The sequence below is a fragment of the Macaca mulatta genome, chromosome 7 (assembly GCF_049350105.2).
Source record: "Macaca mulatta isolate MMU2019108-1 chromosome 7, T2T-MMU8v2.0, whole genome shotgun sequence".
Classification (NCBI taxonomy): Eukaryota; Metazoa; Chordata; class Mammalia; order Primates; family Cercopithecidae; genus Macaca; species Macaca mulatta.
In genome coordinates this window covers 52,342,830-52,370,675 of record NC_133412.1, presented here as the reverse complement: position 1 = coordinate 52,370,675, position 27,846 = coordinate 52,342,830, and the positions used below count along the sequence as shown (strand labels likewise).

At 57.4% G+C, this 27,846-nt stretch overlaps 1 protein-coding gene across 18 annotated transcripts; it reads left to right on the top strand.

Annotated features, from left to right (window-relative positions):
* The first annotated feature begins 1,690 nt into the window (after positions 1-1,690).
* On the top strand, positions 1,691-26,336 carry SEMA7A (semaphorin 7A). Of its 18 annotated transcripts, none has more exons than XM_077937927.1 (14): positions 1,691-1,902; positions 16,720-16,871; positions 17,359-17,400; positions 17,699-17,811; positions 17,947-18,077; positions 18,223-18,333; positions 18,954-19,093; positions 19,676-19,860; positions 20,713-20,821; positions 20,915-21,113; positions 23,636-23,763; positions 23,938-24,092; positions 24,292-24,353; positions 24,662-26,336. In XM_077937927.1, the coding sequence occupies exons 5-14, from the start codon at positions 18,023-18,025 to the stop codon at positions 25,021-25,023; spliced, it is 1,506 nt and encodes a 501-aa protein (XP_077794053.1). In that variant the 5' UTR covers positions 1,691-1,902; positions 16,720-16,871; positions 17,359-17,400; positions 17,699-17,811; positions 17,947-18,022; the 3' UTR covers positions 25,024-26,336. The 18 variants fall into 18 exon arrangements, with proteins under 18 accessions (XP_077794053.1, XP_077794054.1, XP_077794044.1 ...); XM_077937928.1 differs by having other exon boundaries at positions 17,924-18,077; XM_077937918.1 differs by having other exon boundaries at positions 16,720-16,905; positions 17,329-17,400; positions 17,699-17,791; positions 17,993-18,077.
* The last annotated feature ends 1,510 nt before the right edge of the window (positions 26,337-27,846 follow it).

Below are 27,846 nucleotides of genomic sequence, written 5' to 3'. Positions count from 1 at the left end.
GGTTATGTGTTGTGAGTCGTTGTGCACATGGGCAATGTTATCATTGATTTTGAATCCATTTGAATTCTTAGTTCCAAAAGGCAGAGACAGGTGATTTCTTAGTTTGCCCTAGCTTTGCATAGACAGGAGAGACACTGGGGCAATACCTATTTAGCAGATGAAACCGAACGTCCATCTTAGAGGCTAGCCTGGGCCAGGCTCCACTGCTGGCTTCAGGGCCACAGGCTTAGGTGCAGGCCTGGGGAGGAGCTCTTAGACTGTCCACAGCCTCCCTCTCTGGGGCACTGTGCCCCTGGGTATCATGGGGCTGTTGGCTCCACCCAGTGGGCCAGGAGCCTCGCTCTGCACTGTCTCTGGAGGTGCCTTGAGTTTACCTTCCTGGCCTGCTGCGGTGCCTCAGGGCTCTCAGGGAAGAGGGAGGGGACAACTGGAAGCAAAATGTAGAATGGTAAAGTCAAACTTCTTGGTAGCAAAACTTCCCTGGTTCCAGGGGGTAAAAACAACAACCAAATGGTCCTGGCCCCATGGAGCAGGGCAGAGGGCAGAGGGCAGAGGGCAGCCAGCCCACCGCCTTTGCTGGTGTCTGCAGTGCATGAATCATATCTACGTCTGTGAGTTCTGAAGGTTGGATATTCACCTCTGCTCCTTCCTCATCCTGTCTTCTCAGTAAACACTAGATAAGTACTTACTGAGCTGGGTGGATTTTCCATTCATGGTTCCCTGGGGCACAAGTGGAGGTGGTAGATCTGGGCCGTCTCTGGTCTAGAGAGAGAAGACCCTTTTACAAAGGGCAGGCACGTAGTTCTGAGAGGAGGAACTGATGGCAGAACTGGCTGAGCTGCTCAGGTAACTGCAGAGGGTCTGGGCCTGGACCCCCAAGGCAGTCCCCACTGAATGGTCAGATTGCCTGAGATAGGTGAGCCCTAGGTACTTTGTGGGCAGAGATCCCCTTAAGCTGTTCTCACCCTCCCTCCCCCACAGTGAGTCTTGGGCATGGGGGATGCTCCCCTCTCTACTTGGGGAAGGGGCCTTCCTAATTATATCCCCCTCCACTCACATGGAAATGAGTTTGGATTTTCTGAGCGTACACCAGCTGGCTGGGGGGGAGGCAGCCCAGAAGGCTGCTGGCTGGGGAAGGGAGGAGAAAGGAGAGGGAGGGGAAGGAGCCAGGCCAAGATGAAAAATTTCCAGTGTTCTCCCAGGCAGAGCAATAGCGGGTCCCTGAGTGCTCCCCACATATCATCGTTGTTCCTGCTGGTAGGCTCAGCAGGAAGCCGTGTCCACTTAGGCGAACTCATCCTCCAAGGACCATAGTCCTCAGGGTGCGAACCACTTAGCTGGCCATAGCAAGGTTGTTGGGTGTTGGACTCCTCTGTGCCTTTGGACAGAGGTCCTCCACGACTTCTAGGCCAATCTTTTTATGGGGTGCAGGGAGTGGAACTGAGGCCCAGAGAGGGGATAGGGCCTGCCGCCCCTGGCAGAAGACCACAAGTCTGGCTTGTCCGCAGCTGGGCTTTCCCCGTAGAGTTGCCCGGGAGAGGGTGCGAAGGTTCCCCCAGCGGTTCCGCTCTCGCTCAGGAAAGCCAGTGAGGCGAGAAAAGGCTGCGAGGGGCGGGGGGAGGGGCGGGGTGGGGTCAGCGCTGGCTCCGCCTCCTAGCGCTTGGGTCTGCCTGCGGCCGGGCGCTGGCTCAGTCTCGGCTGATTGCTGCTGTCGCTCCCGGGGCCACGGGATGACGCCTCCTCCGCCCGGACGTGCCGCCCCCAGCGCACCGCGCGCCCGCGTCCCTGGCCCACCGGCTCGGTCGGTGCTCCTGCTGCGGCTGCTGCTGCTGCTCTGGGCGGCCGCCGCCTCCGCCCAAGGCCACTCAAGGAGCGGACCCCGCATCTTCGCCGTCTGGAAAGGTAGGCGGCGCCGCGCGGCTGGTCGGGCGCGGGATCAGACGCTGCGCGGGGCGGGTGCGGAGTATGCTGCACCCGGAGGGAGTGCGTGCGCTTGGCTCTGCGGGTCCCGGGCTGTCCCCGCGCTGTCCTCGCGTGGAGCGTGTGGGTTTGGGTGAGTGTGTGTGAGTGTGTGCGCTGGCACACCAGAGCCGGCTGTAACGCTGCGGCGAGCGAGCGGCGGGGCCGGAGCCCCGGCCAAGTCGCACCAAGTCTCTGGCAGCCGGGAGCCGCAACGCCCGGGCGCCAGGGGAGGGGGCGGGCCCCTCTCTCGGCCCCGAGCCAGTCTGGGTTCTCTGGCTCGGGGGCTTCGGCGCAGGACCCTTGCCCCGCCCGGGACACCAACCCCGGTCCCTTCCTCTTGAGCTGCGGGCTCTGCTGGCGCGCGGGGCGCAGGCTGGGCCGGCGAGGGGGGCGCGGACCCCTTGCCGCCGCCGCCGCGCTTCGGCAGCGGGAACAAAGACCCCGCCGCCTGCCCCCGCCCCCGCCCCGGCCTGGAGCTCGGGCCAGGCAAGGGGGTGGGCACCCTGCGGCTAGGCGGCGGGACATGGTGTGGTGCGGGGGCTTGGGGTACCAGGGCGCTGCCTCCGCAATGCCGGCACCGGCTGCTCCCCCCTTGCCCGCACGTGGCAGTTGTCACCAGAAATCGGCTCCAGCGTTGGGGGGCAGTGCCCGTTGGGTGGGGCACGGCTGTTGGGACCCCCAGGCGCTGGATCTAGGGCGGGGGTGCAGCCTTTAGGCCAGGGTAGGTATAAGAACCTGGGGGACCGGAGTCTCCCCCAAGGCACCTCAGTTTAAACCCTGTACTATGGGACAGAAAGCCGGCTAGGCGGGTGTTTGAGGCTTTCTGCCGTGAGGAACTGATCTCCCCTCCCCTGCATTGCACACAAATGCCTCCCCGCCCCCAGGCCGACTCGGCTCTGTCCCCAAATTTGGCGTGTCTGCGGCCCCCCTGTGGTGATGGTGGGGGAGTCGCAGTGGGGACTGGGGGGACTGGTCGGGTCTAGCCCCACCGGGAGCCTTTTGATGCCTTTGGCAGTTTGCAGGGATTGCGGGAGTCTGAGCATTATCTGGGGCAGGTATTATTAGCAGAGGGGAAAAAAAAAAAACATACAGAAAACGAGTGGCCCGAACTGCCGCAGTAGCTGAGGGAATGTGACTTGCCCAAGGTCACTGAGCAGTGTGGGTGCTTAGGTGCAGGCAGGGGCTCTGATCTGGCACAGGACCAGTCCAGGTTCTGCATTAGGGAGGGGAGAAGGATTTAGATGGTTCAGGGACTATGAATGAGGTGTTCTGGGGACCAACTCGGCTACCCAGCCTGAGGTGCTCCTGGAGGAAGCCAAGCAGCCCTGCTAGAGCTCTAGCCGCCTGTGCATGTAGGAGACCTGCACACCACTCTGCAATCCCAGCTCTAGCCCCAGCTTCGTTTGCCCTCACAGCAGCTTTGCCTTCCCTCAGTCCCCTTGGCTGTCTTGGACATCATAGCATGTGGGCACTCTGGAAGGGACAAATGGGCATGTCTGAGTGTTCTGGAATCTTTCCCTACATCAAACCCTTTGCATTTTGGCTCTGTTTGCCTGTCCCACAGTCTTCCCATGAACCCCCACCCCCACCCCACTTAATGCACACCCGCTTCTTAGCACTTAATGCATACATCCCATCCTGGGCACTTAGTTCCCACCCTGAGGCTATTTAAAGCTGCTTTCAGTCCTCTTACCCACTTTTCCAAGCTCCCAGCCCAGCTCCATGGGCTACCTCCCCTACCCGCAGTTCACTGCTGTAGCCACACTGGCTGTGCCCTCTGCTTAGTAATGCACTGTTGAACCCCACTGGCTGGGGTCTGCCAACCATTCACCAGTCTTGTCCAAGGACAGTCTGTGGTCTCCTTCACCAGTGCCAGGTGCCCCACTGGCCAGACAGGCCCTGCCATTCACCTGCCCCCCACCCCCAGGGCCACCAGCTGGTGATGGTGTGCCCGACTGACAGCTGCCTCTTGTCTCCTGTGGGGTGACACATGGTAATCGGACAGGAATGGGCTTGGGTAGGACAAACCCAGGAATAGGGTAAGAGGGGGTCTTTCTGGAAGTCTAGAGCTCTGTCTACCAGTGGGTGGGTGCGAGTATGGTAGTATCCAGGAATGACAAAATCAGGGATGGTGGTGGTTCTGGAGCCATTTCTCTGTGAGGCATAGATGGGGATTTTAGTTTTGAGTCAGGACAGCTGTGGGGACTGGAATAGGTATGGAAATTTCTTTATTTTCTGCTGCTTGGATCCCCAAGTTCTAGAGAAAGATTAAAGCAGGGAACTCTGAGAGTGGCCCAGCCTGCACTGATCAGGGAGGTTGCTGCCTCTGCAGCCTGATGAAAGTCTGGCACAGTGTAGCGCAGGCCAGGGAGAGAGATGGGCTATCATGTACCTGCTGGGTGCCCTTGAGCTCCGCACTTGTCTTTGACCCTTAGAGCTTGCCAGAGCAAGAAAGGCTCTAGGGGTTGTCTCCCAAGGGCTGTCGCTGACACATGGGCAAGTCAAGGATGTGCATGTGTGGTCCTGATCTTCCTGCAAGCAGCGACTGGAAGGGAGTAGATTGCAGGTGAGGTCTGGGGCTTAAAAGGAGGTTGGCATGCCTGTGTAAGCTGTGCACCCCTCTTCCATTTTATCAGTGGTTGGAGGAGGTAGAGAAGGCATGGAAGGTCCTGAACCCCAAAGTCAGAGGTGAACCAGCCTGTCCATGGGGAAACAGAGCCCACATCCCCAGTCTCAACCTGCCCAGCTGGTTCTGCCCTCCCTCGCTTTTGTCCTATTAAACAATGGGATGTTATTGTTGACTTGGTGGCTGCTGGGGAGCCATTCTGGGGCTGCTCCCCAGAGCAGGAGGTTTGTTACCTCCTCCAGGGGATGAGGTCACATCTGGGACTCCCCAATCATCAGCATTTCCAGTGGAAATCCTTGCCCCCTTGGGGACTTAGATGTGTTCATCACCTTCAAGGTGAACTTCCTCTGCAGAGTCTCATGGTGGGGGGGCAATTCTCTGGAGGAGAGGGGGAGTTTCCTAAGCCGAGAGAAATGCATGGTGAGGTCATCAGGAGCTTCCTACCAAGCTCTGTGACCCCTCTGTCCTGGACAGTGAAGATTCTGAGAGCAGGTCTGGTGGAATGGATGCTGGCACAGGTCCAAGGATGACCGTGGTATAGGGGAGAGAGTTGGGAGGTCGGGAGCCTGGTTCAGGCTGTGACCTAATTTGCTCTGTGACTCTGGGCAAGTGTTTGTCTTTTACTGAACCTCAGTTTCCCCAAGTGCCCAAAGAGGGTAGGAGAGGGGGCTTATCCTTGTCTGAGATTTAATGTCTTAGGATTTCTATCTCTCTGGGATGGGAGGGGCTGGACAGAGTCTGTGGTGGCCTGTTTAAATCTTAGATTTCCAGAAATCTAGAGGAGAAATTGAAACCTGGGAAGTCAGGGGAAACCCTTAAGTTTCATGTTCTTTCCTTATTCTCTCATGGGCCAAAGGCTGAGGATCATTTGGAGGAAATAGCTCATTAGCTTGTGCCCTCACGGGTGGACATATTCACTCAGCAAACATTTGCTGGGGCCAACCTTGTGCTGGTCTTGAGGCTGAGCTTGGGGATCATGGAACAAGATGATTCTATGCCCTTGGAGACTTTTCAGTGTAGATGGAGATGGGCAGATAAACCTGCAGGTACAACAGAATGTGTAACAGAGAGCAGCTATGGGCACTGAGGAGATGTCTAACCCAATTTTCCCAATCAGGGAGGGCTTCCCGGAAGAGGTAGCAAGCTGAAATGGCAGGAGGAGTGAATCAGCTGGGGGAGGGAAGGAACAGGAGGAAGCACCCCACTTAATAGTATTTTAAACCCAAGAATTTACAGCAAGGACCACAGAGAGGAGAGAAGCCATGTGAGGGGCCCCCATATGAGGAGGTATTGAGTCAGCCTGGGCCTGGGGGCTTCCGAAAAGTTTGAAACTTGTCCAGCTGGGCATAGGTGAGGGGATACCTGTCATCCTATGGCTGGCCCAGCAGTGGGGAGGAAGGCTGCATCCACTGGAGAAAGGCCGTGGCAGGCAGGGAAGGCCTCTCGAGTGCTGGCAAGGCCATAGCCCCGTCACAGCTCCCTGGTGGGAGGCTGGGGCTGGGTCCAGGGAGACCATGGCTTTCCACATTGACTCCTGACCACAGGACAGTCTCCAGGTGAGAAGGTCTGTCCCTCAGCTCTGTCTTCTCCTGCTCTTCCTCTGCAGAGATGGAAGGAGCATGGAGGTGGTGGGGTGGGGGTGGCGTGGATAGATCACTATCTGGGCTGAAGGTGGGGCCCTGAGGGAAGCAGGGAAAGCTGGGCTCTGTGTTTTGAGGAGGGCCAGGCAAGGTGGGATGTGAAGTTCAACCCAGGGGGCAGGTCTGGCAGCCCTCAGGGGCAGTAGCGGGAGTGCATGGACCACTAGCTGACGGCCTGTCCACCCCCAGCTTCACAGGGCTCTGTCACAAGAGACTGACTGCACTTCCCCCGCTTTGGTCGGCAGCTCTGCACTGAAAAGTTTCCACTTCTCTTGATTTCCTTTTTTGGCCCAGCATGGCTGCCCCGGGAGCCTTCCTTCGTCCATAGTTGGGGGAGGAAGGGGCCCTTAACCTGTCCTGCCTTCAGAAGAGCCAGGGTTCCGTACCCTTGCAGGAAGGGCCAGCCACTAGGTGTATGGCCAGCTGTCCTGTCCTCAGGGAGCCAGACAGGCTAGAAAGAAAGCCAGGGAATGGAGAGCCCCGGCGTCTTGTTGGGCCCTGCCTCCTCAGAGGACAGAGTTCCCCCTTCCCTAGCCAGCCAGGTCTCGAGGGACCGTCCCCTCTCTGCCCCGAATGGTATGGGGTGGCTCTCCAAGCCCTTTACTCTCCCTGGCCCTGGCCTTACTGTGTCTCCAGAACTGTGCCCAGCCTCCTGGAGGACCTCCGTCCCTATGCTGCATCCCATCTGGAACACACGGCACACAGCTGCCGCCTTCCCCAGGCCCTGCATGGTGGCCTGGCCCCACTGCCTCCTGGACTCCCATGGTTCTTCCCTCACTGCTCCCTGGCTCCCCCATTCCTCTCTGCACCCCACTCCTCTCTGTACCCCACTTACCTCCTCCTTTCTGCTCTGCCCAGAAAGGAGGTTGCTGGTTCTTTCTCAGTTCTTCTGAGGGACCTTCTTGGATGACCCCAACCCACACAGCCTGACAGCGCTAGCTTAGGATGTCAGAAAAGAAATGCCAGAGATTAGCTAGGCCAGCCGAACATTCCACAGATGGAGAAACTGAGGCTCAGAGATGACAGGGACTGGCCCGAGGTCACCCAATGAGACAGGCAGAGCTGGGACCGGGGCTGAGTCTTCTGAGCCTGTTTCTGCCCCACCTCTCAGCCTGTTTCCAGCTTTCTGTCCGCCGTCATACTCTGTCGCAGGCTGGGGGCTCCTTGAGTGCCTTTTTTCCTCAGCTAGCTCAGCTGAGCTCAGACTCTTCCTGCCCCAGTGCTATCTGTTCTAGGAGCCGCACCAGCCATCAGTGCCCTCTCTTCAGGACCTTGAATTTGGACCAGCTCCATATACCCCTTCTGGTCTTTCCTCAGGTGGTCTGGGCCTTGGGTGCCAAGGACAGGTTGATCTGTGTCCCGGCTCGGGCTAATCTGGTTTTAACTGTCATGACAGCCTGGGATTAGGCTGATCCTGCCATGCCTTCTGCACCCCATGCTTCCAGCCAGAGGCTTGGGCTCTGTGCCAGCACCCCTGGGTAACTTCTCATCATGGAGGGCAGCAGGCCTAGGTCTGTGTTCAGCTCCTCTGGGGGAGAGTCAGGAAGAGAAGCCCTGGGTTTGCCCTTGGGGAGCCCCCCACATTCCTGGAGAGGTGGGTCTTCTGCCTGTGAAGTAGGGTGGACCCTTGGGAAAGTCAGGAATGACCTGCAGATGTAGCCTAGGACTGTGACAGGAGGTGAGAGCAGGAAAGGTCAGTGTGGGATGGTGTAATCAAGGAAGGCTTCCTGGGGGAGGAGGAGGAGCCAGGCTAGAGCTAGGGGCAAGGGCATAGAGTGGGGGCAGAGTACAGCACAGACAACTATTCATATTGTTGTTTGTACAGAGTCTCACACCTGTAATCCCAGCATTTTGGGAGGCCGAGGCAGGCGGATCATTTGAGGTCAGGAGTTCGAGACCAGCCTGGCCAACATGGTGAAACCCCGTCTCTACTAAAAATACAAAAAAATTAGCTGGGTGTGGTGGCACACGTCTGTAATCCCAGCTACTTGGGAGGCTGAGGCAGGAGCTCTGGCCCAGCCTGTCGAGGAAGGAAGGTCACTGTGATGACTTCTGCACCCCATTGGTGACCCAGGCATCTGTTCTAGGATACCTGTCCCTCTCGCATGGGAGTTTGGCCTGCCCCAGTCTTGCCTTTCTTCATTGTCTGAGCTGCTCCCTGGCAATGGAAGACATAGAGCAAGAGGAAGCCTTGTCCTCACCTTCAGGACCCCACAGGCCAGATGAAATCCCATTAGACAGCATGATCTGAGTGAAGATGGTAGTGCCAGATGGTTTGTGGTACAAGGTTGAAGGTACGGGCAGTGAATCTGGAATACTTCCTGGATCCAAGGGATTTAGCTAGATTTTCAAGGACAGGTAAGATCCATATGCACAGAGAAAAGGAGAAAGGTCAATCCAGGGAATGGAGAACAGGAGCAAAGTGCAGAGATGGGAATGAGCCATGGCAGAGCTGTGCAGAAATGAGGTGGGCCTTGACTGCCCTGCCCTGAGGTTTTGGGCCCTGCTTGGATGGGCAGATAGGAGCCATGGTGGGTCCTTGAGCTGAGGAGCGGAGGTGAGTGTTTTGGCCAGGGCTGGCTGGGTGGGGACCTGGCTGGTGAGCACACTCTGCTCTTCACTGTGGTCAGCTTCAGAGCATGCAGTACTTTTTTTTTTTTTTTTTTTTTTTGAGACAAGATCTCACTGTCTCCCAGGTGGAGAGCAGTGGTGCAATCATAGCTCTCTGCAGCCTCGAACTCCTGGACACACGTGATCCTTCTGCCTTGGCCTCCTAAAGTGCTGGGATAACAGGCATGAGCCATGGCGCCCGGCCCCACAGAGTACTTTATGTTCTGAGCAGAGATCTTGAGAGACTTGTCTTCCTACTCAGTCACTCAGGACCAGGGCCCCACGCTGCACCATGAGAAGATTCCTGCCCCACTGTTGTAACTTAGGATCTTTAAGATGGAGAGCACTCCTTCCATGATTAAGAGAGAGACAGGTGGAAATAAAGATTTTGTTACTAACAGGTCTTGAGGGATACCTGGCATACCTGAGGCCACACACGTGGAGGTCAGGGAGCACATGCAGGGTGGAGGGATCCATGGGCCAGCATCTTTATGGGGTCCAAGGTGTTATTCAAACAAGTTTTTCACAGGGAGTTTGTTTTGTTGTTGTTGTTGTTTTTTGGAGATGGAGTCTCGCTCTGTCACCCAGGCTGGAGTGCAGTGGCGCGATCTCAGCTCACTACAACCTCTGCCTCCTAGGTTCAAGCAATTCTCCTGCCTCAGCCTCCCAAGTAGCTGGAACTACAGGTGCACACCACCACGTCTGGCTAATTTTTTTATATTTTTGGTAGAGACGGGGTTTCACCATGTTGGCCAGGCTGGTCTAGAACTCCTGACCTCAAATGATCTGCCCGCCTCAGCCTCCCAAAACGCTGGGATTACAGACATGAGCCACCGTGCCTGGCCTCCACAGGGAGTTTTAATTGGTGAGTTTACAGCAAGCAGTCATGAGTTCCAGGAGGTCATGTTGTGACTGAGACAAGGTCACTGGCCTGTCTGCACAGTCCATGCGGGCTGTGGGGTCAGCGGGACCAGTTAAATGGGCTGTATGTAGCTGTCCCACAGGGAGGCAGTCACCAGGAGATGACTGTCTATGGTAGATATCTGGATTGAGCACATTGAGGAACCGGGAGGGGGCAGGGAGCTGGAAACGGTGTCAAGGGTGACAGCCCTGCTTCTGGTGTAAGAAAGCCCAGATTATATTCAAAACGGATGCCAGGACAACATCAAAGCATAGGAATTCACTACACTCACCTGGGCCTGCAAACCTGTGCTCACTTACACACTGTCTTCAGGGTGTTATGGGCAGAGGTCAGGCCTTCATTGGCCAAGTAGCCTCTAACTGGGCTTCATCCTCTGTGGGCCTTGGTCTCCTCATCTCTCTGGGAATGGCTGGCCTGGAAGCCTCCACGGGCCCGTCTCTGGAATACAATGTTATAAACACAGATTCTGGAGTCAGCTTGCCTGAGTATGAACCTCTGCTCCACCTCTTACTAGCTGTGTAATGCTAGGTAAGTTACTCAGCTTCTTTGTGTCTCACGGTCCTCATCTGCAAAATGGGGATAATAAAAGAACCTACTTCATGAGAGTTCAGTGATGATTGAGTTAAAACTTATTTGGAATAGTGCTTGGCACGTAGTAAATGCGATGGAAGGGTTGGGTGGTAGGGGCATCATCATCGTCGTCATCATCTTCCTCCTCCTCCTCTGGCATCTCTGGTTTCTGATGGAATGCAGCCCTGGCAGCCCAGCCCCTGCCAGTTCTCCCTAATGGGCTTTGCTGGCTGGCTGCCCTTGCTCGGTCTCCCCTGCTGGTTCAGGCTAAGGCTAAGACTGGGTAACCTTCTGTTTCTCAACAGTCTTCCACCTGCCTCCCTCCCTCCACTTGGGGTGGTGTAGCCATCCTCTGCCCTCTCCCCCACCCCTGCCTTGGCTCTGGGCCCAGGGGCAGGCCCTGCACCGCTACCCATTGTCTGCTTTGAAGGAGCCACCAGCTGACTTCGGCCCCACTCTGGGGCTTTTGGAACCTGATGGGCTGGAGAACAGCCGGAAGGTGGACAGGACATAGTGTTTGTCCTGGGCTTCCGGCCTTCCCTGGGCTTGGGCTCAGGGCCTCCTTACCGGCCTTCCTTCCCTGAGTCCTTGAATCCTGCCCAGCACAGCCCCTCATCACACTGCTTTCCACACTGACCCTTCTCCCCAGGACTTTGCCCCAGACAGTCTCCCCAATAGCCAAACCTTCTTCTGGTCCTTTGAGCACAGTGGTGCCGTGGGGAGAGCATCCAGACCTTGGTGGCTTGGAAGGGCGTTAGTTTTCCTGTTTGTAAAACGGCAATACAGGTTGTCCTGCCTTCTTTACAGGGTGGCTGGGGGTTTGGTGGGCTGGTCAGTGGAAGCAGATGAGAGTGTCAGTTTTTTCTGCCGCCTCCACTTCCAGAAAACTGTCTGACTTCTGTGGCACTCAGAGAGTCACACTTTCCCAGAAAGAGCCATGGACTTAACCCTGATTGTTTTGTGATTTGTTTCAAGAATCCTGGTGGGTCGTAAAACCCAGGCCCAAACAAGTACCAGCATCTACCCCAACTCACACCCAGCTAAACCACAGAGGAGGAAAGTGAACCCAGGAAGGCCCAGCCTCAGTCACCGTCACAGCCAGCCAGCTGTCCGGCCACCAAAGAGATGATGAGACTTCTTGGAGTCAGGGCTGAGCCACACATGAGATATACTCCCCTCCCACCCACAGCTGACCTTGGTGGGTGGGAGGATACTCCCCTTTGGCCCAGCACACAGCGCGCTCTTCTCATGGCTCATAAAGAAGGTAGACTACTCACTCCTCCATGAGCTGAGTGCTATCTCGAGGCCCCACCACCTGCCCCAGCACACAGGCTCTGCTCCTGCCAGGCAGCTAGCTAATCTAGAACCTAACCCTGCCTGAATTTTCCCACCTGCAGCCATGACCTGTCCTTAGCACCAAGCCAGTGCCACCCTGGAAACCAGGCTTCTCACACCCTCTTCCTGGCCATATCAGGAGGGACAGAAACGTTTGTTCCTGTTCTCCCACCCCTAGTGGAAGGGTTTCCTCTACCACTCTGACATGCACAGCACCTACACTTCCACCATTAGTCACTCCTTTGGATTTAAGGCTTTGATCACTAAAGGCCCCTGGGAGATCAGGGCCTCACCTGGAAGGTGGGTGGGCGGGTGATTCCCTTTAGTTATCAGGTTAGTGACTCGGCACCTAGTGAGCAAGAGAGGGAAGGGTAGAGTAGGGATGATTCAGGGAAGTAGGGAGAGGCTGAATATACAGCTTTTTGCAAATCAGAGGCTCTCCAGGAAGCCCAGGATGTGATCCTGGAGAGAAGCAGCTGGGTAATGGGTACTGGAAACTTGGAGCTTCCCTCGCTCTGTGTCCTTGGGCCAGTGGTACAGCCTCTCTGGCCTCCACGTCCTTCAGTTCAATGACTGTTCAGATCCTCTCCCTTCCACCTTGACATGTGGATGTGGGATTCCAAAAGGTGGGGAGGCTGCAGGCTAATTCCTGGGCATCATGTGGGCCTTCCCTCTACTCTGTTTGCCAGGCATGTGGTTGGGCAAGGGTGTGAGGTAGGCCTGGCAGTGCAGGGGTGGGGGCACAACTGTGGGAGGAGGCTCCTGCCAGATGTGCTGGCTCTCCGACCTGAGGTCGGCCTGCTTTCTGCTCCTTGGCCCGGGGCCTCTCTGACTGCCTGACTTAGGCATTCTCCGGGGGGGTGCCCACATTCCTGCCATTTTCAGAGCCTGACTCTCTGCCCACTTTCATAGGGCTCCTTGAGGTTAGCATTCAAGGCCCACTGGGTCAGTGGGTCAGGTTGCAAGGCTGGCTTTGCCAGACCAGAGCATGGGACCCAGCCCCTTCATGGGCAACACCACCTCCCACTCTGCCCTCCCCTGGAGCTGCACTCCTCTTTCACAAACAACAAGAGTATGGGGACAGCGGGCCAGACGGTGACAGCACCAGAGTGAATGAGAAGAGGAAGCGTGCGCCACCAGGCAGGCCTGCTTTAGGAAATGCACCCCAGAGGCCCAGACTTGCCACAGTCGGTCAGCTGCTGGGGTGGTGATCAAGGGTAGGGGCCCCAAGGAGTCAGGCCACATTCTTTCCAATGGGATCAGAGCCCCGTGAGCACCTGGCCCCAGGGCTGTGTCTGGTGGAGGTTATCTCCTATAACCCAGCCTTCCTTGCAGCCCGCCTATCTGACTGGAGCTGGGCCTTGCTGGTCCTGCCACCATGAGAAATGGGACTCAGGGGAACTATGGAGTCCGGCTGGGTACGGGGCAGCCTGAATGTGCTTTCTTGGTCCAGCAGGAGCGAGGATTGGCTCGGAATCACATGGGGTGGGGGGTGGGTTGTCTTGTGCCTGGCTTGCCTCTGGGCTATGCCCTCCCCATGTGTCCCTAGCCCCCTCCCCTGCCTGAACCCCTGGTTATTCTGGGAGCTTTTAGCTACCACTTAGTCAGCCACTAATGCGTCAGGCTGGGTAGTGAGGGGGGAGACACGGTGCCAGACGGTGCTCCTTTTAGACAGGCAGGATGGGAAGCAGGGGGAGCCAGGAGGAGGGGGACGCCAGAGGATGGGGAGGCATTTTCCACTCCTGGCCCTGCTCGTAGAGTTCAGGCAGCAGGGGAGAGTGATGGGCAGTGGGTCAGTGTGTCCTTGGACAGGCTGCATCTTCCCTCCCCCATCACACGTGGGCCTCAGCTCACCTTCCTGATTCTTCTCTCATTAGGACTGTGCCAGGCTGCAGCGCATGGCCTCTGCCCTCTGTACAGCCACCTTCCCTACCTTTGCTCAGTCTGTGTCCCCTGCCTGGCATTCCCTCCCTGCCTGTTCTGGGCCCATCCAGCTTTTATCTACCTCTCCTCTCTCTTTGAGTTCATAAAGCAGCAAAAAGAAAATGTTCAGGGATATGACACGTACTCCCTTGGCCTGGCCTTTTTAGGGGCAGCCCCTGGCCTTGCTCAGCCCCTGCCTGCGCAGAGACTCGAGGCCTGGCCCTGATGGCTTGGTGCTGCCTTCACTTCCAGGCAGCCCTCCTGCCCCTGAGCCCCCAGCCCCCGCTCCTGCCAACCTAAACAAAGCTTCCTTTCATGTATTCATCGAGCTGCTGCTGCTCGACACTTCCCGGGCACAATCAGGCCTTTTGAGGGCCTCGGGCGGTGCGGGAACCCAGGCCGGGGCTAGGGTGGAGAATGGGCCAAGGCCTTGTCCTGGGGCTGAGCTGGTGTCATTCCCTCTAGCCCATATGCATCACCAAGAAGTGAGCTGGGAGGGGCAGGAACCTGGGGGTCACGGGAGGCCGTGCTCCTGGGCTCCTGTTCGTTTTCCTGCAAAATGGGACGAACAGTCCCTGCCTTCCTCCGCCCTAGCCATTGTGGCTAGGGTTTGAAGGGAACTGGGCTCAAGCTTGCAGATCCGCATGGGATTGTCCTGGCCCTAGTGCCGCAGCTCCTACCCAGGGGCCAGCAGCCCTCACCCTCCCTTCATGTCTTCAGCAGATACTTTGTGGGCAGCCCTGTGGTCCATGCTAAGACAATTTTGCTGGGGAGCTGTGGAAGCTTTCTGTGGTGCGGCTGTCTGACCCCTCAGATGTGTTCCCAGAGTAGGGCCAGGCTCCCCCTCAGACCTTACTCTCCGGGACCCAGCCATGCCTCGGCCATCAGGGGCCGTCAGGCTCGTCAGGCTCGACTCCCTAGGGCAGGACTGCTTTCCTCTTCTTTTCAACAGCCCTGCAACTCCTAGATGAGGCACCACCCCCCAGCCCAGGGTCCTATCTGGTGCCTCTTTCCCCTTGAGTAGTTGTACCAAATTGGCCTTGCTGGCTCCCTTGGAGACCTGGGCCTGTGGCCTTGGTGCAGGTGTGGGGCTAAGGTGACTGATGGAGGTGGCTAGCACAGTCTGACGGCTGGGACTTTTCTGCTTTGACTCCCAGGGGCTATGGATCTCGGGTCCTAGCCCAGCATCTCCAGATGCAGACATGCACCTTTTCGTGGCTGCCAGGCTGGCTATTGGGGGATGGGAGGGGAGCGGGAGGGGAGTTGGGGCTGCAGACTGTCTGGATTCCAGGCTGGGCCATAGGGGATGGTGGCTGCGGCTTGGGCTGCGGGTGGAAGGGGAGTCATGGGAGCTGAGTCGGGAATACTGTGTCTGTGACCCCAGCACTCTAATTCTATCCCAGGAAGGTAGGGGGAGCAGGGCAGCACCCAAGACCTGCTAGTTTTCCCTCCCTCCCTCCCTCCCTCCCTCCCACTGAAGTGCCAGTACCTTTCAGCCCTTGCTCTGCACATCTGGGGCCTACAGGGAGGGAGGCTTGGGGGCCAGGGAGGGCTGATATCCCCGGAGCTGTTCAGTTGGGCTGTTTATGATGTGCACCAGGAGAACTACACCACCCAAGGACAGTGAGCTCAGCATTTCTGTGGCCTGCCTTGCTCCTGAGAGCTGATACTCCACCTTTGGACAAGCTGATCTGTCCTGCCTGCTGATGTGACCTTGGCATGTCTCCCAGGGTACCTCAGCATTCTCCTCTGCACAGTGCACCAGGCCACAGAAGAGGTGAAGAATGCTCACTTCCAGGGGTGACCTGACCGTGAAGGGATGTTTCTTAAAGAATGAAGGTGTGGTTGCACCGTGTGTGGTCCAGCTGCTCCATACCCCCGTTAATGCAGAATCAATATGGCTCCAATGGGAGTCAGAGGGATCGGGGGCAGAGTTGAGGAAATGGTAGTTTTTTTTGGTCAGAACTGGAGCTTGGGTGTCACTGCCAAGCTGGCTGCCCCAGAGTTTCCTGCAACTGGAAAAACAGTGGTCAGACCCAGTTCCTGGGTGAGGCCCCGGCTGGTCAGAGGGGAAGATGCTGGCTGTGGCTGATTGCTGGGGGCACAGCCACAGGCCATCCCATCCCTATAATTTACTCCTACAACCAGGACAACCTCAGTAGTGTCACTGGAGATGAGACATCTCCCCAGAGACAGTGGCTGCAGTCAGTTTCTTTTTTGGGGAAAATATTTCCAGTCAGCCCTTCTGCTGAAAGGCCCAGGCTGTGCTCTGTGAAGGTCCCCCTGTCCCAGAGTTGCTGGGGAGGGAGAGCTGATCTTTACCCCCAGGAGAGCTAACATCTCCGTGGGTGAAACCAGGCCAGAGTGGGCCATGGTGCAGAGTCCAGCTTGGTAGGCAGGAGTATAGGCTCTGGTTCAGAATCTGCTACTGACCTGCTTCCATGTGCCCTTGGGCTGCCCCTCCCTTGGCCTCTGTTTTCCCATCTGTGAAATGGGAGGGAGTAGATGTTGAGGTTCCTTTCCTCCTTTAGTCTAGTGCTCACTAAGGGGCTGGGGAGGGACCAGGAGGGGTTGGAGAGGGATTCCTGAAGGAGGAGAAGGGATTCTGAGCATTGTGATTCCTCGGAACCTGGACTCCAAGGGGGGTGCTTGGAGGCCCTGCTGCCTGCTGAAAGGTCTGGGGTCGGGGGGCACCACTTGCTTTGGCTTAGGGCAACAGAAAGCCTCCCAGAGCATAGCCAAGGAGCCCTGGTCCTCCTGCCGGAGCCCAGCCCCTCAAGAGTGTGTGCCAGAGGAGGGGGTCTGTTCCCCCAAGAGGTCCCTAAATCCTGCCCCATTCTGAAGTCACACACACTGTGAAGGAAGGAGAGGCTGCCACACTAGGGGAGGGGCCGTGCTGTAGGTAAGGACAGCTGGTTGCTGGAGCCCACCAGAGGATCTCTTACTTCTCCTGTCCTTGGCTCTCTGCGTCTGGGTGCCACCCCAGCCCAGAGCTTGTCTGAGGCCCTGCCAGGACGCTGAGCACAAAGCACTGGTTGTCAAGCAGGTTCCGGTGTGCCATGTGGAGGGGACCCAGAGTCTTCTCTCTTGGGACCTGGCTTCAATGTTTCTACTAATTGTCTCCTCCTCAGGCCATGTAGGGCAGGACCGGGTGGACTTTGGCCAGACTGAGCCGCACACGGTGCTTTTCCATGAGCCAGGCAGCTCCTCCGTGTGGGTGGGAGGACGCGGCAAGGTCTACCTCTTTGATTTCCCCGAGGGCAAGAACGCATCTGTGCGCACGGTGAGCCTCTCTCCCCCAATGCCCCACCACCCTCGTATCTCCCCTCTAGCCCTGCCGAGGGGCCTCAGGGAATCCGTGGGAGCTGGCATCTCTTCCTAAACTGCCCCCACCTCCGTATCCTATAAATGGCTCCTGGGGGAGGCTCCCTAAAGGTAGTCCAGATTGGAGTGGGGAGCTGGGGCGGTGTGGAGAAAAACAGGAGCTAATGGGCCTGGCCAGCTGGGCAGCGCTGCTGCAGAAAGCCCAGGCTGGAAGCTGGGCCCCAGAGCCCATGGCTGGTCTTCTGAACCCTCTGGGCCTCAGCTCCGGATATGAGACCCTGTTTGACCTCAGGTAGATCACTTACCCTCTCAGAGCCCCAGTTGCTCATCTGTCAGATGAGAATAATGGTTGCTTCCTTTGGGGCTTATCCTGAGGCTGTGTGGAAAGCATTTCGGGGGCATCTCACTCCTGGCAGAGTGAACTAATGCTTCTCCCCTTCCCCCAGGTGAACATTGGCTCCACAAAGGGGTCCTGTCTGGATAAGCGGGTGAGTCGGGGAAGGAGTATGGAGGGATCTGAGCCACTTGGTAAAGGGAGAGGAGACCCTGTGGGTCTGAGGAAGGAAGCATGGCCCTGCCCTGTGAGACCCAGACTGATGGGGAGACGTGGTCCTCTGTGCTTAGGGGATGGCATCAGCTGCACCCACTCTGGGCTGTCCTGGGAGGCTGTCACCTATGCTCAACCCTTCCGACACCTTCTTCCCTGATCCTGGGGGTCCTAGTGCTAGACCTGCCAGGGCCTTCCAGCAACCAATTTCTCTCCTCCCTTCTCTCTTACCCGGGCAGGACTGCGAGAACTACATCACTCTCCTGGAGAGGCGGAGTGAGGGGCTGCTGGCCTGTGGCACCAATGCCCGGCACCCCAGCTGCTGGAACCTGGTGAGAAGGCTGCTCCCCATGTGCCTGATTAGCTCGCCTTCTACTGGGTGGGCTTCTGCCCCTCAAAGTGGGAAGGAGATGGCGAGACTCCAATGCTGCCCTTGCCCTGGGAGGATTGGGCCCCTGGCCGAGAAACTGGCCATCATGGGAGGCAGTGGCCGTGGGATTACGTGACCATCCAACCCTCTGGATCTCCCACAGGTGAATGACACTGTGGTGCCACTTGGCGAGATGAGAGGCTATGCCCCCTTCAGCCCGGATGAGAACTCCCTGGTTCTGTTTGAAGGTAGGGCAGTGCTGGAACAGGCGCCCCAGGGGGAAGCTTCTGAACTGGGCTGGGAGAGGGGTGGTCAGCTCCTTGTCCAGTGTCTGGAGGAGGGACTTCCAGGAGCTGCCTGCCCTTACTCATGCCCCCCTCCCACCATCCCCAGGGGACGAGGTGTATTCCACCATCCGGAAGCAGGAATACAATGGGAAGATCCCTCGGTTCCGCCGCATCCGGGGCGAGAGTGAGCTGTACACCAGTGATACTGTCATGCAGAGTGAGTCAGGCTCTGACTGGGCTGAGGGTGGACCAGGGGGTGTGAGCACCTAAGGTGGCAGATGGGAGCCTGATGTTTCTGGGAGGGCTCCCTGAGGGCCGCTGGGGCCATGCAGGAAAGCAGGACCTTGGTACAGGCCTGAGGAGTTAGGGTTGGCTGGGGGCAGAGGAACAGACAAGGTGTAGCAGTGGGATGGGCCCAGCCCTCTTTGGGAACACAAACAGAGGGAGCCCCAGACCCAGCGCAGGGTCCCCAGGAACCAAAGTTTATCCTCTGCTGAGTTCATGTGGAGGCAGCCCCCAACTCCCTCCTCATTAGGGCTCTGCCAGTTGGGCATAAGTGACATAGGGGCCCCCAGGGACCTTCCCTCAATCCCCAGGCATGAAATCATTGCTCCTGGGCTGATGACATCTTTGTAGGAGGAGGGCAAAACAGGTGTGGGGTGGAGGTGCAGAGCCTAGGGCCCCTGGGGGTGTTGGACCTGATGTTCTGAGTCCTCTTCCAGATCTGATTTGCCATGGTTTGTGCAGACCCGAAGGAGAGAGGAGAGTGTGCAGGGTTGGGGTGGTCTCCCAGGCAAGCTTCCCAGCTTTACGCCCACTCGCCTCTGTCCCTGGCAGACCCACAGTTCATCAAAGCCACCATCGTGCACCAAGACCAGGCTTACGATGACAAGATCTACTACTTCTTCCGAGAGGACAATCCTGACAAGAATCCTGAGGCTCCTCTCAATGTGTCCCGTGTGGCCCAGCTGTGCAGGGTGAGCAGGGGCGTGAGGGCTGCTGGCTGCATATCTGTGTGTGAATAGGTCTGAGTGAGGGTGAGTTCTGTGTGTCTGTGTGCATGTAGAAGTTGTGCAGATGTAGGAGTGGGTCTGTCTGGGACTGTGGGAGTAGCTGTGTGTACATGGAGCGTCACGCGTCTGTGTGTGGGTAAAGGTGGCTGAGCTCCTGTGCACATATGATGGCATGTGAGCATGTGAGAGTATGATGGTGTGGGTGTGTGTGTGTTTTGCCTGTGTGAGTGTGCTGTGCCATGTGTGTGGGTGTGTGAGTCAGTAAATGTGTGTCTGAGTCCATCTGCTCTGTGGGGACCTGGCACTCTCACCTGCCCTGACCCCGAGCACCGTTGGTCCTGGGCTCTGGCTCAGCCAGGCCTGCTGACTGGAGTCTCATCTGGAGACCTGCCCTGAGTCCTGGGGCACCCCTGGCAGGTCCCGGCCCTTCACAGCCTGCCTTCTCCTCTGGGCCCAGGTGCTGATATTGCTGGCAGTGGTTTCCTGGAGGGTGTGGGGAAGCCCGGGCAGGTGCTGAGGGGCCTCTTCTCACCTCTACCTTTCCAGGGGGACCAGGGTGGGGAAAGCTCACTGTCAGTGTCCAAGTGGAACACTTTTCTGAAAGCCATGCTGGTATGCAGTGACGCTGCCACCAACAAGAACTTCAACAGGCTACAAGACGTCTTCCTGCTCCCTGACCCCAGCGGCCAGTGGAGAGACACCAGGGTCTATGGTGTTTTCTCCAACCCATGGTGAGTGGCCCTTGTCCTGGGGCCGGGGCTGGCATTGGTTCAGTGTCCAGTAGGGACAGGAGGCCTTGGGCCCTGCTGAGGGCCTGCCTGGTGTGGCATGAGCAGGGGCTGCAGGCTCAAGAAGTGAGGCTGTTGCTGCGTGTGGGGTAGGGGGACAGCCAGTGCAATGTGTGTACCGTCGTGAGTGAGTCTGCACTCATGGGTGTGTGTGCATGCCCTATATGTACACTCATGACTGCACTTGTGCCTGTGTGTCCCGCCACCTGTGTGTGCCCAGAGTGGACGCTGGGCCTGGGAGGAAGCTGCTGAAGCATCTCTTGGGGAGCTGGGTGCTATTACACCCGCTCAGGCACTGCCTGAGCCTGGTAATTCACACTTCTTAATCATTCTCATTGATTGAAAACACAGCAGGCAAAAGTGTTGGGTGTGTGGGGGGAGAGTTAGGGACAGAGTGGAGGAAGCCAAGACCCTGCTCTGTGGCTCCTGGGTGGGTGGGGCTGCCCCGGCTGGGAAGAGGTTGGAGGTCTGGCCTCCTGGGGCATCAGCATCCCACAGCCTGTGCCCAGGGAGGGTGAGAGAACTGCTCAGCCCATGTTGGGGTTCCTCCTGCCTTGGGGTCGGGTAGAGCAGATGGCCTCTAGACTCAGTGATTCTGTAACAGGATACAAGGTTGTGGTTTTAGATTGCAGCACAAAGAAATTAGGCTGAACTCCTCTTCTTCCTCCCCGCCATCCCTCCCCATTTTCAGGGGTGTTTGGTAACTCAGTGCCAGGCACGGAGCTGGCCTGGGAGAGTAGAGGTGGATGGGTGGGTTCTGGGCCCCCCATTGAGCTGGTCTCCATGTCACTGCAGGAACTACTCAGCGGTCTGCGTGTATTCCCTCGGTGATATTGACAAGGTCTTCCGCACCTCCTCACTCAAGGGCTACCACTCAAGCCTTCCCAACCCTCGGCCTGGCAAGGTGAGCGTGACACCAGCCGTGGCCCAGGCCCCAGCCCTCCTTCTGTCTCACCTCCCACCACCCCACTGACCTGGGCCTGCTCTCCTTGCCCAGTGCCTCCCAGACCAGCAGCCGATACCCACAGAGACCTTCCAGGTGGCTGACCGTCACCCAGAGGTGGCGCAGAGGGTGGAGCCTATGGGGCCCCTGAAGACGCCATTGTTCCACTCTAAATACCACTACCAGAAAGTGGTCGTCCACCGCATGCAAGCCAGCCACGGGGAGACCTATCATGTGCTTTACCTAACTACAGGTGAGAGGCTACCCCGGGACCCTCAGTTTGCTTTGTAAAAATGGGCATGAAAGGTATAAGGAATAATGTAGTTAACATCTAGTTGGACCTTTACGTGTGGAAGGAATAATTGAGTGACTAGAATTGTGGGGGGTTAATGTGTGTGGGTGTGGAAGAGTCAGACAGGGAGAGCTTCCTGGAGGAGGTAGGGGCAAGAGGGGAAGGGGATGGGAGAAAAGAAAGCATTGGGATTTGGAGGCGGAAATCTGGAGAGTCTGAGCAAAGCCAGGTGCACCTTTGGTCCAGATGTCTGACTCAGGGAAGAAGATGGTAGGAAGAGATGTGGCAAATGAGGAGGAGGGGCCTGAACCACAGGGATCCTGGTCTCTGCCAGGCAGAATGAGGGATTCAGGCCCTGCGCCTGTCTTTGGGATTGTGCAGGTGAGAGGAAACATTTGAGGAGTTGGTGGGACACAAATTAGGCATGAGGAAGGAGTTCCAGGGGCAGAGGCTTTGCCGTCTCACAGAGATCAGGGGCAGCTTCTCCTCTTCCCTGGAGTAGGCCCCGCTGGGGGAAGCTGGGTGGAATGCCCTGGGAGATGCTTCTGCATTCTGGAAAGCCACAGGACACAGAGGAGCCAGTCCTGCATTGGGTTTGTGGCAGTTTCCCATGCCAGCTGCCTTCCTTGAGACTGGAAAGGCCCTCTAGCACCTCTGGGGCCATTTGATTCAGGCCCAAGCGCCCATCCTCAGTTGTTCACATTCTCCATGTGATTTCCTGTTGCTGCTTCACCTTGGAACTATCTCAGCTTTGGTGACCTTGTAGGAAACTGGAACCCCAGCGCCATTGTTTGGCTCCTGGAAGCCTTGGGGAGAGGAATTTCCCACAGGGCAGGACCTGGGTCCTGAGTCCCTGACTTTTTACCCCGCATTCATTCCAGCTGCACCTTTGGGCCCCTGTCCTTGCTTGGCTTCTGTAGTGGCTGGCACAGCTGTTGTGGTCAGCCAGGGATGGCACTGGGGAGCAGGGGAGGAGAGGTCACACAGTGCGGGACTGGGAACAGGAGCTAGGACAAGGAAGGCTGGACTTGGGTCATGGATTCCCTTCCTGCAGACTTGGGAGGTGAGCACACTTGAGTGATTAGGGAAGGTGTTTTGGTTCTCTCTGAGGGCCGTGCAGGAGGCCACATTTTGCAGCCTGCAGCATTCATATTGGGGATAGATTAAAAAATAGAGCTTTCTGAGTCCTCTGCAGAGAATGGGAGGCTCTCACAACTGGGAGACGTATTGGCTCTTTTCCTGAGAATTTTGCCAGGGGGATGCTGTTACTGGGGCTGGTTTGGAAGGAGGTACAGGGCAGTATGTCTGTGAAGGCAGTGGCTGGGGTGGGGGCTTATCAGGCCCAAGGAGCATCTGGCCACATCTCAGAGTCCACAGATGAGGATCACAGACGTGTAGAGGAAATGTCCTAGGCAGGCGATCATCTGACTGCTTTTTTGGGGCAGGCGATGCCCTGGGAAATTGGGAGGGAGGGAGAGAGGGAGGTAGGCTATTCTAGAAACTGGGACAGCAGTTGAGGTAGGATTGGGAGGACCAGGGGTCAGGATGCCCATTGGTCCCTAATTGTGAACAGAGAGAGCATTGGTCTAGGAGGCAGGCAGCTCGGTTCTAAGACCTTGGGAACTCTTGATTTAGAATCCAAGATCCTTTTTAGATCTAAGATTTTATAAAATTAAGATATCCCCTAAGACCAAATGCAATGCGGAGTCCTGAATTGGATCCTAGAACAGAAGAAGGACATTTGTGGAAAAACTAGTGAAATCCAAATAAAGTCTGTAGTTTTGTTAATAGTAATGCACCAATGTCAGTTGCCTAGTTGTGACAAATATACCGTGGTTATGTAAGATGGTAACATTGGGGGAACTGGAGAAGGGTAGATTGGAGCTCTCTGTACTATCTTTGCAACTTTTCTGGGAAATCTAAAATTACTCCAAAATAAAAAAATGTATTTAAAGTAAATATATTCCCTAAGAGTCCAGGAGACAGGGGAGTTGTAGAAGCAGCTGAGTGGTGCTGACAGATTTGGGTTCCAACTTGGTCTCTGCTGCTCATCAGCTCTGTGACCTTAAGCAAGTGGCTTAGCCTTTCTGAGCCTGATTTCCTTATCTGTGGAGTGAGGAAGATGACAGCTACCTCGCAGGGCTGTGGAGGGTTAAATGAGGTGATGCATGGACAGTAGCCACATTGTCCTTGCTGGTGTGGGGCTCCTGCTTCTGTTCTTCCTGTGCAGCCTTGGGAATGTTGGAGGCCGTATCCAGGGACCCCTGGACCTCCCAGGATGGCCTCTCTGGACCAGCCTTGGAAGGTTCTGGGCTGCCCTTAGGCTCCCACATTCCTCCCCAGTCACGCTCTCCTCACCCTGCCCACCCCAGTCCCGTGACCCTCGCCTGAGCTGTGACTTCCCACCCCTCCCCGGCTAGAGGGAGGCTGCCCGGCCCCACAGTGGGGCTCCCGCCCACTGATCCTCTGCCCACCACACACAGACAGGGGCACCATCCACAAGGTGGTGGAGCCGGGGGAGCAGGAGCACAGCTTCATCTTCAACATCATGGAGATCCAGCCCTTCCGCCGCGCAGCTGCCATCCAGACCATGTCGCTGGATGCTGAGCGGGTGAGCCTCCCCCCACTGCATCCCATGGTCTATGCAGTGACCGCAGCTGAGGACAGGGCTCCTTTGCATGTGATTTGTGTGCTCTTTTAAGAGCTTCTAGGCCTTAGGGCCTGGACGCTTAGGACTGAGTGTGGGGTGGGGCCCAGGCCTGATGCAGTCCTGCTGTCCTTCCAGAGGAAGCTGTATGTGAGCTCCCAGTGGGAGGTGAGCCAGGTGCCCCTGGACCTGTGTGAAGTCTATGGCGGGGGCTGCCACGGTTGCCTCATGTCCAGAGACCCCTACTGCGGCTGGGACCAGGGCCGCTGCGTCTCCATCTACAGTTCCCAACGGTACGTTGGCCAGGATCCCTCATCCCTGGGAGAAGGTGGGTGTGGGAGAGGGGGAGGTGTTGTTGGGCTGGAGGAGGTGGCAGTACTGGGCCTTTCTGGTGGGAACCTCCTCTCTGCTGGAACTGCATTGGGGTGAGGACAGGAGGGCCAGGTCTGCAGCCTTGTATCTGCTGAGCCTCTTTTGTCCTTCCCACTCCAGGTCAGTGCTGCAATCCATTAATCCAGTTGAGCCACACAAGGAGTGTCCCAACCCCAAACCAGGTACCTGATCTGGCCCTGCTGGCGGCTGTGGCCCAATGAGTGGAGTATGGCCCTGCCCTGATTGTCCTGGTCTGAGGGAGACATGGCCTTGTCCTGTGGGCCCCAGGCACATGGGGCAGGATACAGTCCTGCCAAGGGAGCCCTCTTGGTGGGATGAGCGAGACGGAAGAACAAAGGAGGAAGCTGAGGGCTGGGTTCCCCGTGTTCATTCAGAAGCCTTGTCCTGGGATCCCAGTCCGTGGGGAGGACACATCCTTCCCTGGAAGCTCTCGGTCCCTCCTCATGGCTGCTTTCCCCTGCCTCCCCAGACAAGGCCCCACTGCAGAAGGTTTCCCTGGCCCCGAACTCTCGCTACTACCTGAGCTGCCCTATGGAATCCCGCCACGCCACCTACTCATGGCGCCACAAGGAGAACGTGGAGCAGAGCTGCGAACCTGGTCACCAGAGCCCCAACTGCATCTTGTTCATCGAGAACCTCACGGCGCAGCAGTACGGCCACTACTTCTGTGAGGCCCAGGAGGGCTCCTACTTCCGCGAGGCTCAGCACTGGCAGCTGCTGCCCGAGGATGGCATCATGGCTGAGCACCTGCTGGGCCATGCCTGTGCCCTGGCCGCCTCCCTCTGGCTGGGGGTCCTGCCCACACTCACTCTTGGCTTGCTGGTCCACTAGGGCCTCCCAAGGCTGGGCATGCCTCAGGCTTCTGCAGCCCAGGGCACTAGAACGTCTCGCACTCAGAGCCGGCTGGCCCGGGAGCTCCTTGCCTGCCGCTTCTTCCAGGGGACAGAATAACCCAGTGGAGGATGCCAGGCCTGGAGACGTCCAGCCGCAGGCGGCTGCTGGGCCCCAGGTGGCGCACGGATGGTGAGGGGCTGAGAATGAGGGCACCGACTGTGAAGCTGGGGCATCGATGACCCAAGATTTTATCTTCTGGAAAATATTTTTCAGATCCCTCAAACTTGACTAAATGTAGCGATGCTCCCAGCCCAAGAGCCCATGGGAGAGCTGGGACCCCATCTCTGGACCCTGGGGCTGAGGCCTGAGTCCTTCTGGACTCTTGGTACCCACATTGCCTCCTACCCCTCCCTCTCTCATGGATGGATGGCTGGTGTTGCTGAAGACCCAGGGCTACCCTCTGTCCAGCCCTGTCCTCTGCAGCTCCCTCTCTGGTCCTGGGTCCTACAGGACAGCCGCCTTGCATGTTTATTGAAGGATGTTTGCTTTCCGGACGGAAGGACGGAAAAAGCTCTATTTTTATGTTAGGCTTATTTCATGTATAGCTACTTCCGACTGCATCTGTATGAAAATACCAAAACTACATGCTGGGGGGGTGGGAAAGGGAGGGGCTGGGAAGGGATGGGTTGGGGAGGGGGGTGATCCCAGTCTGAGGCTCCCGGGGATGAGATAAGAGTCTGGAGACGGGCATGGGTTCTTGGAGAGTGGCATGAGCTGGCTCTGCCCTGGGAGCCCGGTCTGAGGGGGATGTTGTTGGAGCCCCCAGTGTTGGGGGTGGTTATGGGAGGGGGTGGGGTGAGAGAGACAAGGGAGAATGAAGGAGAAAACTGAGCCGTAGGTTCACCGTGTTCATTTAGAAGGACGAGCCGGGTCCTCAGGGGGAGGTTCCAGGACTCTGCCCTTGGCGTTGAGGGTTGGGGGGCGGGGGGCCTCCTCCCTTCCCCTCAGCCCCCTTCCCCAGGGGCTGTGCTTCCATGCTCCTAGCCTCCCACCTTCGCTCAGGACATGTTATAACTTAGGCTAAACTGTGAAAATTCCGGTGGGGATGGCCTGGACCGAGCTCTCCAGGCAGGCGGCCCTGCCCCCAGCCCTGTCCATCCATTTCAGTGGGGAGCTGGGCCCTTCTCCAGCTGTGTCTGGCCGCCCAGGGCAAGGGCTGGGGCCAGCGGCCTTCCAGCTTTGGCCCCTGCACCTCTTCTCAATGCACTTTAATAATGTAACATATTACTAATAAACGAGCTATTTATTTACCTGCGCCTGTTCCTTGCCTGCAAAGCTGTCCTGGTCAGGGGGTGAGGGTGGGGGCTCCTGTTTATTATTCGCCACCCCCTGGCTACGTGAGCATCACACGCATTCTTGCATGTCCTGGTTAGGGCCCAGGAGCCAGCTTAGCAGGGCTGTAGCTAGTGAGAGGCAGGAATGGGTACCTGAACCCACGACTCCTCAGCAGCGTGCTGCTTGCCCAAGCCTTGACCCCAGAGCCCCAATAGCACCTGCACCCCTTTTCCCCATTCCCAGCCTCCACCTCCCACCACTTTCCCTGGGAGGCCTGGCCTGGGCCATGCTAGAAACAGCCTCAGGATTCCCTGCCTTCAAGGGGCAGTTCTGGAGGGCAAGCTGATCAAATGCGGCCCTGTGGGATGCTGTAGGCTTGAGTGTGTGTGCAGGAGGCTGGTGCTGCCTGAGGGGATGAGGGAATGGGATTTGCTCCAGGCAGGGTAGGGGTCTGGGTGAGGGTTGGAGAGTAGGGAGGGAGCTGTGGGGAGGGTTTAGGAGTGATGAGGTGGGATTTGAGTTGTAGAAACTCAGGGCTCCCTCCAAGATCAAGTAAATAGGTTTTAGAACACATACGTTTGTGCAGGAAGGAGCCTCTGAGGCTGGGGTGGAAGGATTCAGGGGAATTAGGAGGCTGTCCAGTGGCAGGTGGAGGTCAGGATGAGGGCAGTGGCTCTGGGATGAAGGGCAGGGACAGTAGGGGGAACTGCAGATAGAAGTCCAGATGTCCCCCCAGAGGCCTCACCTCCCCCTTGTTCCCTTCTCTCTGTCCCCTGTCCCTGGAGGCAAGGACCTAGGCCTTTGGGGTCTGCTAGGTGTTTTTCCTGAGCAGTGACTGCTGGAGGGGTCCGTGGCAGACTTGGGGCAGTTGACTTCTCTGTCTGAGCCCAGCTTCTGGTTGGCTCTGGCAGACCCCACAGGATTGGAATCGCCCCCGCCCACAGCGCTCCCTCCCACTTCAGTTTGCTCTGCACTTTCATAGCCAGCCCATTCCTGAGGATTCTCCCCATCCTTTTCTCCCTCAACGCTCAGCGTGCCCCGGGGAACCAAGGTCTCAGCAGGTACACAGGAACAGGGGTCTCTGGGAGTTTGGGGAACCCAGAAGAGCCCTGGGTGACTGGGGCAGAGACCTGGGGCTGCTGCCACAATTTGTGGTCCTGGGCAGACCCTCGCCTTTCCCGAGCCTCATTTCTCTCCTGTGTAAAAGGCAGGGCTGGACCTGGGCTTCTGTGGACCCCTTTCCTGTACATCTTGTCTGTCGCAGTCTGTCCGTATTCCAGTGTACAGCCAAGCATCAGCAGCAGGACGGGGGCTTCACAGGCTCCCGCTCAGCAAGCTGGAGGCTGGTGGCAAAGCAAAGGATGGGAGTGAATTCCAGCCCCAAATGGGCTGAGTGGCAAATGGAGAAAGTGTGGGCTTAAGCCTTGGTCCCTCCTGGAGTGCTGGTGGTCTCCAGTGAGTTCCCTGTCCTCTCTGGGCCTCAGC

Excerpts from the sequence above, each read along its gene's own strand:
- SEMA7A (XM_077937913.1), top strand. The coding sequence starts at position 1,731 with ATGACGCCTCCTCCGCCCGGACGTGCCGCCCCCAGCGCACCGCGCGCC. Across the intron at positions 17,792-17,992 it reads ACCCCAGCTGCTGGAACCTG|GTGAATGACACTGTGGTGCC; the intron begins GTGAGAAGGCTG and ends GATCTCCCACAG. Across the intron at positions 18,078-18,222 it reads CTCCCTGGTTCTGTTTGAAG|GGGACGAGGTGTATTCCACC; the intron begins GTAGGGCAGTGC and ends CACCATCCCCAG.